This window comes from Python bivittatus, unplaced genomic scaffold (genome assembly GCF_059951505.1).
Source record: "Python bivittatus isolate LINGU-HERP-01145 unplaced genomic scaffold, Pbiv_v1 ctg000960_np1212, whole genome shotgun sequence".
NCBI classification, from domain to species: domain Eukaryota; kingdom Metazoa; phylum Chordata; class Lepidosauria; order Squamata; family Pythonidae; genus Python; species Python bivittatus.
The window spans coordinates 16,344,303-16,357,583 of NW_028277124.1; the positions used below are offsets into that span (position 1 = coordinate 16,344,303).

Consider the following 13,281-nt stretch of genomic DNA (forward strand, 5'->3'; position numbering starts at 1 on the left):
TGCAGCCTGAATATTACATCCTGTTGTTAACTCACAATGTGGGAAGTAGGTGAAAATATGCCACATCTTTGGGCAAATGTGCTCTGTGTCTCCAGTACTCGCTAAGCCAAGTATTTAAAACAAAAACTTGCTGACTGTTCCTTCGATTGAATTTAATATTATTATTTAAAATTCCATTGGAAACCTTTGTCAAAATTGCTAGTTTGATTTGTCCTCCCCCCCCCCCCCCGCCACCAGTAATGAAGAAATAGCTGTCAGCATTCAAAAGTCACAGGACAAAAGCAGAAATTAGATGCCGGAGCGGCCACAGTCTTAATTCCTAGAATAATTACTAATATAAGCAAGTGTAAAAAAATGAGAAAAAGGACAGAAGCAATAGTACATGCACACGCTTGCAGAGAACCAAGTGCTCAAATTAACAAACAATATATATTCTGCGCTAGGGGAAGAACTAGCCTTTGGAGCATAAAGAGAAGACAAAGGAAGGATTAAAGGTGCTGCTTGCCGGCCACTTTGCTAGCCTCCAGTATTTGTTGCAGAACCTGTTCTTCTGAACTCACGCAATTTGTAATTTGGCCTCAAGTCTTCTCATTCAGAGGTTGCCAGGAGTTGCAGAGATCCTGCTTTCAACAACAGAACTTAGCTCCGAGCGATTAATGAAGGAGAGAGTATTTCTAGGTGTACATGGAGTGATGCACAGATCCCACTTTCTGTGTTTTAGGATATTGCATGAAGCACCTTTGAATCTGGGTGACGCTTTCTATTTTTGGACCTTAAGAGCCGAAGACATCTCCTAAAGGATTGAGACACAAAGTTCCCAAACACTGGCCATCAATCTATGTTTCAGGAAGATGTTTAATATTAATATTTATATAAAAGAGTTCTCTGCGTTGGGAAACTGGCAGAAATCTGCCTTCTGCACTCTCAGAAAAGGTGGGGGGGGGGGAGTCTAGAGCTTAAATCTGCTGGAGTTCGAGCCCTCTGAGGTTCTGGAGTGATCTTTGGAAAAAGAAATGTATGCATTAGGTCCTTTATTCATCCTCTGTGCCCAACTCAGCGCATTAGTAGACTCAATGGTGTGTGCAGCCTCTGGAAACAAGAATCATTCCTGGCTCAATTTCATGACATAAATGATGTCTTAACTTGTCTCAGGAGGAGCAGTGAATGGCTTTGTCTTGAATGAGTGGCCTCTAATGACCAATTAGACCAGTGTTTCTCAAGTTTGGCAACTTTAAGATGTGTGGACTTCAACTCCCAGAATTCCCCAGCCAGCAAACAACCAGTGCAAGCAGGGAACACCTGCTTTCCTTGAAGGAACCACACTGGTTCCCAATTACTTTTGCCACCCAGTTAAGCTATGGGTGCTTCTTAAGTTTACGGCAAAAATTTTGGGGTGATGCTACCTTCAGGCAGGAAGAGTGATGCAGCTGGGTTGAACAGCAACTCACAGCTGAATTAGCCTCATAAGCTAGCCAGAACGAGTAATAAAGGCATAGGATCAGAAAACAGCTGGGGCTGGGTGTCCTCTGGATGCCTCCAGGCTGAAGAGGAATTAATGACTAAGAATATACATTACGTTTTCCAAACCTGCTTTAATACTGTACCTTTTCGTTTGCTAGGTGGCATTAGAAACACAACCCTTTGTGTTCAGACTGTGTCTCGTCTTTTACTTCTCAACATGTAGGGCTCTAGCTGCAATGGGTGAACAAGTGAGCTTCCAGTTTAGTGTATTTTTTGATTTGGGGGGATTCCCCTCTTTTCGGACTCCACCACTAACCCTTTTAGGCCTTTCATCAGCTTGTCTGATGTCGAGTCCTAAGAATTGCCAGCAGCAATTTGTAATACAAAGGATGATGACTGTGGAAAAACAGAAGCAGGAAAGCTGGAGCAGGTGTTCAGGAATTAACACTGCACATGGATTATGAAAAGCTTCGGGTCATCTCAGCATTTGCTCCAAAGAGATGTTAAAAAACAACAACTTGGATTACAGAAATGCTTGAGTGGCCAATTTATTTGGAATAGGTCATACAGATGATCAAGATTCCAATGGGATTTAGGAACATGGTTTCTCTTTGCTCAAAGGATGAGATGTTTAAAGTAGATGATCAATCATCTACAGTGGTACCTCGGTTCATGAACTTAATTCGTTCCACGATTCTGGTCGCGAACCGAATTGGTCACTAACCGAATCAAATTTCCCCATAAAGTTCATTGTAAATAAGGTTAATCCGTTCTGACCCCTATGAATTTGGTCACCAACCGATTTTGGTTGCCAACCGAATCAAATTTTCCCATAAGGTTCAATGTAAATACGGTTAATCCGTTCTGAACCATATGTATTTTTTTTTAAACCACAAAAATATGAAACAAAGTACAGTACAGTACAGTATGAAGAGAGAGAACACTAACCTTGCTTGAGGCGACACCAAAAAGCTTCACAGAAAGTGTCTGTCTGCAACTGCGATCTCGCCTAGAGGAAGCCATGACGACGTGTCAGAGCAGGGAAGGTGGCCATGGGTTGTGTTTGTCACCTGATGCGGAGTTCGCGAATGGAAGCAAAATTTTGCGAACGCTGCTGTTTGTGAACCGAATTGTTCGTGAACAGAAGCGTTCATGAACCGAGGTATTACTGTATAAGGCAATGAGCAATTTTCTTTAACGGTATTTTCACCATTGATCTAGCCATGCTGGGGAATTCTGGGAGTTGAAATCCACATGTCTTAAAGTTGCTAAGGTTGAGAAACCCTGATCTAGACATTCTAATAAAAAGTCAAAATGGAGTCTGGTAGCCTTTTCCAGACAAGCCAACTTGCACAGAGAGAACTGCTCCTGTCTGTACTCCTGACTCTGAAGATGCCAGTCACAGGTGCTGGCGAAACGTTAGGAAACAAAAGACCACGGCCACACAGCCCGGAAGACCCACACCAGCCAACCTGCTAACCTAACTTCATCTAGTTGGTTAATGTGAAAAACCAGGGAAAGGGAACTGGTTTCCACCTGGCTCAGACCATTCCAAGATTGCCTATACCTTAAGAAATGAAGTAGATTTGGGCATATGATTGAATGGGAGAAGGAAACTGTGCCTTGCTTAGGGTCATCCACAGTATGTGCCTGAAGTTGGTGTTAGAAAATGGGAGCAGAACAGCTCATAACATGTGCCTTTGAATGCTAGATTTATATTCTCTAATCTATTCGTTGAAGTTCTTGATGTCAGTGGAACCCAGCGCCCACAGGCTGACATTAGCTAGCTTCTGATTGTGACACAGTGGCTAAAAGATGGGAGCAGGAAACTCATGTTCAAGTGCACTGTCAACCATTTAGCTCAGCCCCTCCCATCCAACCTAGTTTACTTGCTGTTATGAGGATAAAGGGAGATACTCATATAAGATAGAGGAAAATCAAGATATGCATCTAAATAGTAGTCATAATACCGGGAACTTGAATGATCTCATCAATTGCCCAGGCTTAAGAAGGAAGCCTCCAGGCTCCACAGAAGATGGTTGATTGTCCCAACACCCCTGTTGCTTGTATTTTTGTGTTGTGTTTTTCTTATACCTCCTTCCCTCTACAATACAGATAGTCCCCGGGTTAAGGATGCCTGGTTTAAGGATGACCCATAGTTAAGAACGGAGGCTATTGTAGCAAAATTCGAGTTAAATACACAATGGGTTGAGTTCATTACACAATACTAATTATACAGCGTTATACAATAATACTGTTCTGGCTTACATACAAATTTGACTTAAGGACAGACCTTTGGGAATGGAGCTCGTTCTTAAACTGGGGACTACCTGTACTTTCCACATCTTGTGAAACTGAGTAAAGATAAACAAACGGTATCCTTGCATTGGAGCTTTTTCATCTTTCTTAGCCCTGAGTTCCCTTCTCTAATTGCATCTTGGTGGGAATGTTGATATAAACTGTTCAGGGAACAAATCTTTGCTGTGAAAGAGGATGTTAAATAAATATGCATGTAGGCAATTACTCTTTCTTAACCATCTGTTTGATCCTCCATTTTGGGTTAGTTACACATTTTCAGTGGTATGAAGGGAAAGTGGAATAATCTCTATTTACAAGTCTGAGTAGAATACGGAATGCTTTTCCAGTCAGCATCTTGCCAACTTTTCTAAACCTCTTTGCTAAGCTAAAAAAAATGGAAGATAATGCCTCCGTTCTCAGTAACCAGTTCTGTTTCAGTTCCTTGATAATATGTGTGTTATTATAGCTAGAAGGAAAAGGACATACATTTTTTGCTACTGTCCTTTCTGTGCACCATTGTTCTGTCTCCAGCCTTTGGGGCTGTCTTGTTGGCATTTCTCAGATATTGATCCACCCTTTCTTAACATTACAAAACTTTCAACTGGAATCAGGATGTGGGTGGAAGAACCCGCCCCCGTCCCCCCGTTATTTGGGCTCATTTGAAAGTGCAAAATCTTTGGTTTTTTAAAAGTATTTCTATACATAGAAATTTTATTTATTTATTTATTTATTTATTTATTTATTTATTTATCACATTTATATAGCTGCCCATGTCACACAAAGCGGCTGGGCAGCGTACAATGAATAAAATAACAAGTGAATAAAAGCAGGCATATAAAAAGATAAAAAGTTAGTATTAAAGCAAAACATTAATGATTGTTTTTATCCATTTGTGATTTAACTGTCGTACGCTGCCCAGAGTCGCTTTGAGTGAGATGGGTGGCTGTATAAACGTGACCTGCAAATAAATAAATAAATAAATAAGAGCTTTTCACACTGCAAAGGCAAAGGTTGGAGTTGAGCCTGACCTCTTCGGACTTCATGGATAGACCGCTCGTGGACATGGGCAGCTACATATATTGATTCAATAAATAAACAGATGTTGGCATCATATTCTGGGCCACAGGTGTTGCTGACCTGCTCCTGTTCCATGTACCCCAGAGATATCCTTTTAGGAAGTCACAGGCAGGAAAAATGGCCGCTGAATAATCATAGCTCTTGAAGGTACTGCGCAAACATCTGGATATCAGTTACGTCCATCTTCCTTGGGCTTCCAAGCCCTGAAGAGACGTAAGCCCTCATCTTCTTTCTGGGACACAGATAGCACCTTCTTCTCCCCTTCCACGGCTGCTGCGGGTCTCCGTCTCAAAGGAGCAAGGGCAGACCCTAGATTCCTCGGGGAAACCGTGTGGGCGGCCTGTACTTCCAAGGGCTTTCCGTCTCCACAGAGGCGAATATGTGTAGCTCAGGGTTGAACTGTGGCGTCCTTGGGGTTCTCTGGGCTTGGCAAAAGGAGAAGAACCAAGCTCAGAGACCCGCAGGGACTCCACAGCGCTCCGTCTGCACTTTGGGGATGGCGTAACCAACTTGGAGAGACCGAGAGCCAAGCTGGAAAGAGTCTTTCTCGACCTGAGCCGGTTTACGGTGTGCGGACTTCAGCTCCCAAATCCCCCCGCCAGCCTTTATCCTCCAGCGGGGGGGCGCGCCGTCCTCGCGTGGCGCTTAGGGTCTCCAGGCGCGGTCGGGAAGGGCAGATCGGGCGCAGGTGGGCAGCGGCCGCAGGGGAGGCCGGCCGAGGGAAGCCCGTCTCCCGAGGAGGCCGGTTCCAGCAAGGGCTCGTCTGCGCGAGGGAATGCCCGGCCGCCGCGGGCGGTGAAGCCCCCGGGCAGACAAGGCGGGTGTGGCTTGAAGATAAGGAGCGGGGTTTCCTGCGTCCCTTAGTGGGAATTGGCCGCAGTCCCGGAACGGCTCGGAACAGCGTCCCAGGGAGCGGAGACCGCTTCCTTCCTTCCTTCCTTCCTTCCTTCCCTCCTTCCTGGCCAACACGGCGGGGCCGGCCCGCCCGTTCTCCGGGGGCCTTTTGGGGCGGGGGGGTGGCGAGCAAAAGCGGAGCGCGCGCCGTCCCCGCCGGCGGGCGAGGCAGACGGACCCGTGCAAAGTCAGCAGGACGCAGCCCAGCCGAGCCGAGCGGGGCTTTCCACGTGGCAAAGCGCCTCCGCTTCTCCTCTGGCCCGGATCGCGGCCCTGGCTCCGCGGGAGCGTGGGCACCGCCTGCCCGGCCAAGGAGGCGGCGGGGAACCGCCAGCCGCGCGCGAGGAAGGGCCGGGGCGCCCCCCCTCCAGGCGCCACGCAAAAAGCCACCCTTTGCCCGAGGAGGGCTTGGCAGCGTAACCCCCCCCCGCACCCTGCCCAGAGGCAAGAGGGGCGGGGGCAGAGCGGAAGCCGCTTTTCCTGCGCGGCCAGCCGCCTCCGAGGCTCCGCAAGCCGCAGGCGGGCGGGGGGAACTGCGGGCAGCGTGGGAGGCGCCGTCGCCGTCGCCGGCTGCGCATGCCTGAGGGGCGGGCCTGGCCGGGCCGGGCCGCGCCGCGCCTGGAGGCGGCCGGCGCCTGCGCACTGCCCGGTCGCGGCGCGAGCGGCAACCGCCGCATCCGCCGGGGGCGGGGCGGGGCGGGGCGAGCGGGGGGCGGGGCGCAGACGCGGCGCGCGCTCGCGGGCTCCGCCGGGAGGGCGCCCATTGCGGAGCTGGAGGCTGCCGGCTCCGCCGCCCCGATGCGCCCCAGCGGTGTCCCGGCGCCCGCGGCCGGTGGCGAGCGGCCCCGGAAGCTCCTCTGGCCGCCGCTGCTGGTCCTGCTGCTGGTCCTGCTGCTGCTGCTGCTCCCGCCGCCGCCACCGCCGCCTCAGGCGGATGCCGCCCTGCCCGTCCCCGCCTCGCCGACCGGACGCTGCCCGTCGCCCGCGGGAGACAAGAGGGGCGGCGGAGGCGGCGCGGCGAAGGCTTCCGCGGAGAGGCGGCCGCTGGGGACCGGTAAGCGACCGGGGTCGGCGGACACGTGTCGTGGCGACGTGTGCACCCGTCGGCGGACGCGGGGAGGCGCCCGCGCCGGCTGCCACGTCATGCGCGGGGAGCGGGGCCCGGACGGGGGAGGCGGGGATGCGGATCAGCGAGACGGGCGGGGGGCGCCGAGTAACGTGGGAAAGGCTGGAGTCCGTGGTGGTCCCTGTTCGCCGAGGGATGGCTGGACACGTGTGTGCGTGTCTGTGCGGGTTGGGGGTGGGTGGCCCGGCAGGCAGGCAGGCAGGCAGGCAGGAGGGACGGAAGGGGACGCGAATGGTGCGTGGAACCTCCAAAAAAGGGGGGGTTATCCCTTGGTGTCGTCTGGAAGATCCTTTGCGTGGCTGGTAATGCCTGTTCCGGGTTTCCACGTTTAAATCGAGGCTCCTATGCAAACGGGGTCTGCAGGACGCCTCGTCGATTCTTCCTCTTCTTTTCTTCAGACGAGCAGCTCTTTTCCTCTAGCGATGCTGCTTCTCCCCCCCCCCCCCCGGCTTAGCCTTTTTCTGGCCAAAGATGGCAATTAAGGCCCTGGCCCGGGTTTTACTCCTCCTTTTTCGGGGACCCTGCGCAGTGGGGGCTCAGCAGCAGCAGCATCGCCAGCCCGGCAGCCAGCGGCAATGCGCAACTTGGCTTCCCCGCCAAACCTTCTCCTCTCCTGAACCCAAAGAGGTTCCTGCGAGGAGCATCTTCAGAAGATGTTCCTGGACAGGAATGCATGGGGGGGGGGGGAGAGGAGAGGTGGCGAACATGGTCACCTGCAGCACCTTTGATGGTTGGGAGCAGTTGTGGGGGCCTCCAGCAGCGGTTGTGCTCTACAGAAGGCAACACACACAGCTTGGCATCCTTAGAGAGCAGAATAAGTTGGAATGAAATAAACAGTCCTGTGAAGGGTTCATAATGTATTATCAACAGGAAGGCTCCCTGGAAGGCTGTGGAATTCAACCCCAGGAAATAGATTTACCATTTTTGTGTTGCCAGTGAGAAGATGGAATGCAGCTTGTTTTTATAGAAAATTTGCCAGGATGGTGGAGATGAAGTTCGAGCCCCGGGCTATGGCCACAACCGACTTGAGGAATTTTTTCAGAGGGAAGGGAGGCACAGCCTCCCATGAGCTAAGCTTGACTCCTGGGATCCATCTAGGTTGTTTTCTTGGCAACCACAGGAAAGCTATTTTGAAATGCCTTCTTGTGGGTGTGTGGGTGTGTGTGGAACCAGCTTGTCAAGCCTACAGACCTGGTGCTTCCTGGTGGTCTTCCATCCAGGTACTAACCAGGTTTGGTTTTTTTCTGAGACCAGCCAAGGTAGGTTAAGTGCTGCCACCTGCTGTTGCCATATGTAAGATGAAGACATATAAAACATTTCATATTAAAAAAAAGCCTCAAGGCTTTTTTGTTGTTGTTTGGTTTCTTCAAAATATAGAGGTTGTGCTAAAGAGATTCCTACAACATCCAGTGTTAGAAGCGAATTCTAGATTGGAAGCTGACTAGGAACTAGTATAAGCTGATAGTGAATGTGGGTGACAGTCCAAGAAAGAAAGAGATTAATACTTTTAATTTTTAAGCATGTAAGTCGATCAGAAGGTATAAATCTGAATAAAAGAGTATCTGGTAGGCTAGACCCATTTTAGCGCATACGTCTTTTTTCTTCTAAGAGAAAAAGGCTTAAATTTTGTAAGTCTTCCCAATAGACTGTTGCAGCAAAATTAGTAGATTTACGGTGCTGTACTTTAAAGACATAGCATAAGCTTTTTTGGAGGACAATCTGATGAAGTAGATTATTGTCAGTAAAATCTATACTAGATTAAATTTGTCTGAAGCACCACAATATGTGTTTTGTTTAGCTTTGATAATTTTGCTTTCAGTTTCTGTCCTTAATCCAACTTTATATTTTTGAGATGTGGTAGCTAGGCATGTATATACCCTGATCTATCATCACTTTAAAATCCTTTTCCTTGATCAACCACTGTTTGCTCAGATCACATCACCGTGCATAAGAAGTGATATTATTTTTACCCAAAATACATCACTTGTATTTGTTTACATGTTCGTTCTCCCACATCAGAGAGATCCTTGTAGAACTATTTTCTGTTCTGTTGTGTGTGTTTTTTGGTTATCTTTGCCTAGCTGCAGATCATGTGTGAACAAATTAATGTGTTGATCCATTACTAAACAATTCCACCCATTGCAAGAACTATCCATTTATTCTTAATTGGTTTTTCTTCTTTTATCAGTTACCAAGTAAGAAGAGAATTTTCTTCTTGTTCCATGATTGATAAGTTTTCTAGGAGGTATTTATTAAAAGCTTTTAAAGGCCACATAAACACAGTTGATAGGATCACCCTGTCCACAAGCTCTTGTCCACACTGTCAGAGAACTCTGAGTCAGAACTTAACTTTTGCAGGAGTTGGTTTTTGTATAAGTTTATGCTGACACTTTGTTCTATACTGCTTTTTACCAATTTAGCGGAGTGAACATTAAGATAAGAAGCCAGCAATTTCCTGGATCCTCCCTTGATCCCTTAAAAAAAAAAGATGTTACATTGGCTGCTTTCCAGCCCTCTGGTACAACAACTGATCTTAAAGACATGCCACATATATTTATTAAAAGATCACTAATTTCATATTTGCATTTCTTTACAACTCCTGGGTGTGTTCCATTTGGACCTAGTAACTTGTCAGCTTTCAGTTTTCCAGCAAATCTTATAACTGCATCATGTTTTCACTCCCTTTCTAAAACCATTAATTCAGAAACTGGTATCTGTCCTATATCTTCTGTAGTGAAAACAAAGTATTCAGTTGGTTAGGGTGCACTCTTCCTTCCCTGTTTTAGAACTCCTCTTGTTTCCTTGTCATCCAGTGGTCCAATCATTACCTTAGCTGGATTGATTCCTTCCTTCCTTCCTTCCTTCCTTCCTTCCTTCCTTCCTTCCTTCCTTCCTTCCTTCCTTCCTTCCTTCCTTCCTTCCTTCCTTCCTTCCTTCCTTCCTTCCTTCCTTTTTTTCTATATTTAATTTGATGTCATTTAATTTGTTGACTGAAATCCTTAATTTTTTTCCCCTCTTTTTTGGCATCCTTATTACCTTTCTTTAGTGCAAGTTTTCGTTCCTTTTTTATTTTTCTTTGTTCAGTTTGGGCAAGAGTCTTATTTTCTGCAAGTAGCCATATATTACTTCAGGATTTTGCCCATGATAGGACCTTACTTATATCCCTTACTATACTTTTGGGATATATGGAAATAATTCATTATGCTTCATCTTCCTTTAATACACGTATGCATGTACATACGTACACATGCATCAAGAGTCATACTACGGTACAGATTGTCATACATTGGAACTCCTTTCTCTGCCCAGCAAAATGGGTATACAGTAATAATATTGGGCTAACTTTGCGGAGTTGGCATCCTTTGTTTTCACTATGCCTCACCTCTGCCCCTTGCAGGGTGGGTACAGCAGTAATAGAATCTGTCTATATTCTGCACTGTCAGGATATTTATAACATATTTTAAAATTAGGGAGATGGGGGAACAACTTCATTAGAACACAAAGTCTCTGTGTCAAGTGAGTAGTACTCTATTAAGTGAAATAGACAAATATAAATGCTATTTGTCATTTTTACAGTATGCCCTAGGATCACCTTGGGCTGGCACCCAAGCTGGCCAATAGAAAAATGTTATCACTCAAGGCATTTTGAGCAATCACCATCCAGTCCTTGATGTCATTTAAATGATCTTAATGGAAACCAATGTTGTTGCTTTTCTGATTGGCTTCTTTTATCCAGTTCTTGTAGGACAGGACAGTCTTTACCAATGAAGCCTGGATGATAGTGTAACGCATAGTTCAATCTATATAAATGTAACATACACTAATGATGAAATGGTCAAATATTTGTGACTCCCCCCTTCCAGAATGATTTGTACAATGCAGAAATCTAAAATTAAGGGCCTTGCTGAATAATAACTCCTAACATTTTTCTAGATAGATGGCCTACATTTTCATAGTCTTTGTAGAATAGGGTAATTTTAAACTGTTTGAATTTGCACATGATCATTTAGTGCAACTAATATGAGTAGAAACAAGGGGCCTTAGATTTGCATGCTTCTCTTTCTCTTATGTGGCTGAGAGTGTTTTTACTTCTGTGAATCACAACTTCCTGGGTAACGTGAACCAAAAACTATGGCTGTTAGTTTAAAATATACCAAGTTTAGAAACTATGTTTTGCAAAATTCCCTGGGTGTCCTCCAGATGTGTGGGACAAGTCTGGGATCAGTCATAGTTAATAAATCACAGTGTTGTGTTTACAAAAATGTGCTACTAATATCAAATAAACTATGTTACAACTTAGCACAAGTGTATGATTCCAACCTAGATCACTCAGTAAATGATATGACAGATAAGTTATGGGAAAGTAAAAACTTCCAAACTCATTCTGGCAATGTATGAGGAAGAATGTGAGAGCTGAAGTCACCATGTGAATGCCCATGTAAAATTAATTGAAATATTAAATGAGTTTTTACAAGCTAGTTTGACCCATGGATTAGCTTCTTTCAAATACACACACACACACACACACACACCCTGAGTGTTCCTAAGGATTAAGACCTAGTGATAATTACTTCTCTGTTTTTCATGCACCACATAATTAACTTGTGGAATTCATTATTACAAAATGTGGTGATGGCCACCAACTTTAAGAGGGGATGGGGGAAAGTCCGTGGAGGCCTGTAAAGATTCAATGTTACCTCTGAGTTGAAGACATCTTATCTACAAATACCAGTTGTAGAGCAATAATGGTGGAGAGGGCCTTGTCTCCATTTCCTGCTTGTTTGAACTCCAGAGGATTCTAGTTAGCTGCTATGAGCAACAAAATGCTGGGCTAAGATGGGCCATGACATGATCCATCAAGGTGCTTTTGTTTATACTTATAAAAAGGGGAGAATCTGACCCACCTCATTATTGACCACTTGGCTTACTGATATTGCCAAACTGAATTAGAAGCTACTTGATTAAGTCAAGCAGGAAATGATTCTCCTGATTAGCAAGCAAGAACTGTTTTAGAGTTTTGACAGTCACTGGTTAGTGTTTAATTTTACAGGACCTCAAAAGATAGCATGCTTCTTAGCATAAAGGGGCCCATTTTGCAGTGTTTAAATTAGAACTGTTTTTGACTCAATTCCCAGGGATAGGCTGTGGAGTTTGCTTGTGTTGCTTGCCATAAGTTGACAGTATGGCTTCCTATGCAGAAGCTATAAAGTAATTCCTACTAGTGGATAAGCTGCAAATATAGCCATATATCTGGCATTGTACTGTATCAGCCTAGGAAGGAGTAAAACATGGGAGTACTTGAGGCCTGCTTCTGTACTAACCTAAACTTTAATCCCCATAAATTGGTGGGTAGAACCATCTTAGAACTTACATATCAAGATGATGTACTTTCCCTGTCCTTAATTGGTCCAAGGAGGGAGTTAAGAGCGCTTGCCTCTTCAGCAAAATTATGTAATAATTGCCAAAACTTGAAGGTTCTGGTCTTTGCTAACAGGCCAGTTAAACACAAAGGGCAAATAATGGAAATTCTGTTGACCAAGACTTTATAAATATTTGCGTTGACATTAATGCTTTGGGATTATGGAGCACTTAGCTAAGAGGGCTCAAAAGAATGGGGCTGCCGCTTCAATTTTTCAAGTTGAGAAGTGATCAGGGTACTCCTTCTGCAAGTAAGGTGCTCCATACAAAAAAACACAGCTGCTTTGAGGCTCACAGGTAGGTGCCTACAAAGTTTTTGGTCCCGTTGAAGGTAGTTGCTCAGGTTTTCGAGAACTTTATTTGCAGTATGCCTTGGGGTTTGGGGAGAGTACAACTGAGGCTTGAAACTTGGGTCTGGTTATTTAATTTCTGGCTTAAATTAAGTTTTCCATCTGGCCTGGTTCCTTTAACTTTGCTAGACAGCATCCAATCCATCTGGAAGAGATCACTGAAGAAAAAAAAAGCTTTAGTCATACAGGTTCTCTCCTGAATATTTGGTTTCATTGGCATTTTTTAGAGGGAACTTTTTCTCTGATACCATGGAAGAACTCCAAAGGGAAGTGAGTGAGTGTGGTTTCCAATTGTCTTAGTCTCAGAAGAGGCTAGGAAGAATTGTGCACCCCTCACATTCTTAGCTCTGAATCTTCAAAGTGCCTTCTTGGTGGCTTGTTGAGACAGAAAAATGTGTTCTTCTGTATTAGGCTGTGCCATAAAGTTATTTGGCTTAGTCATCTATCACATATTATCCTGAATATGCCAGGCAGGTCTGGTGGGTTTTAAATTATCTTTTTTCCCCATTAGCTCAGATTTTGGCCATTCTGATAAAGTTGCCAAGTTTTGTGCCATTGTTTTTGTGCTTTGTCAGCGAGTGAGTAGTCAGTCCCTCCAGTTAGCTTGGTTTCAGTTTGTGCTCTTTGTCTAATAGTGTGCTGATTTTAAGTTGGTAG

General features: G+C 45.7%; 1 protein-coding gene across 1 annotated transcript in view; it reads left to right on the forward strand.

Moving 5' to 3' along the window:
- Positions 1-6,444: 6,444 nt before the first annotated feature.
- STIM2 (stromal interaction molecule 2) overlaps positions 6,445-13,281 on the forward strand; it is a 78,695-nt gene continuing 71,858 nt past the window's right edge. Inside the window, exon 1 of the mRNA XM_088131437.1 lies at positions 6,445-6,784. Within this exon, the coding sequence (XP_087987563.1) occupies positions 6,529-6,784 (256 nt within the window). The 5' untranslated portion in view covers positions 6,445-6,528. The remainder of the gene's footprint in view (positions 6,785-13,281) is intronic.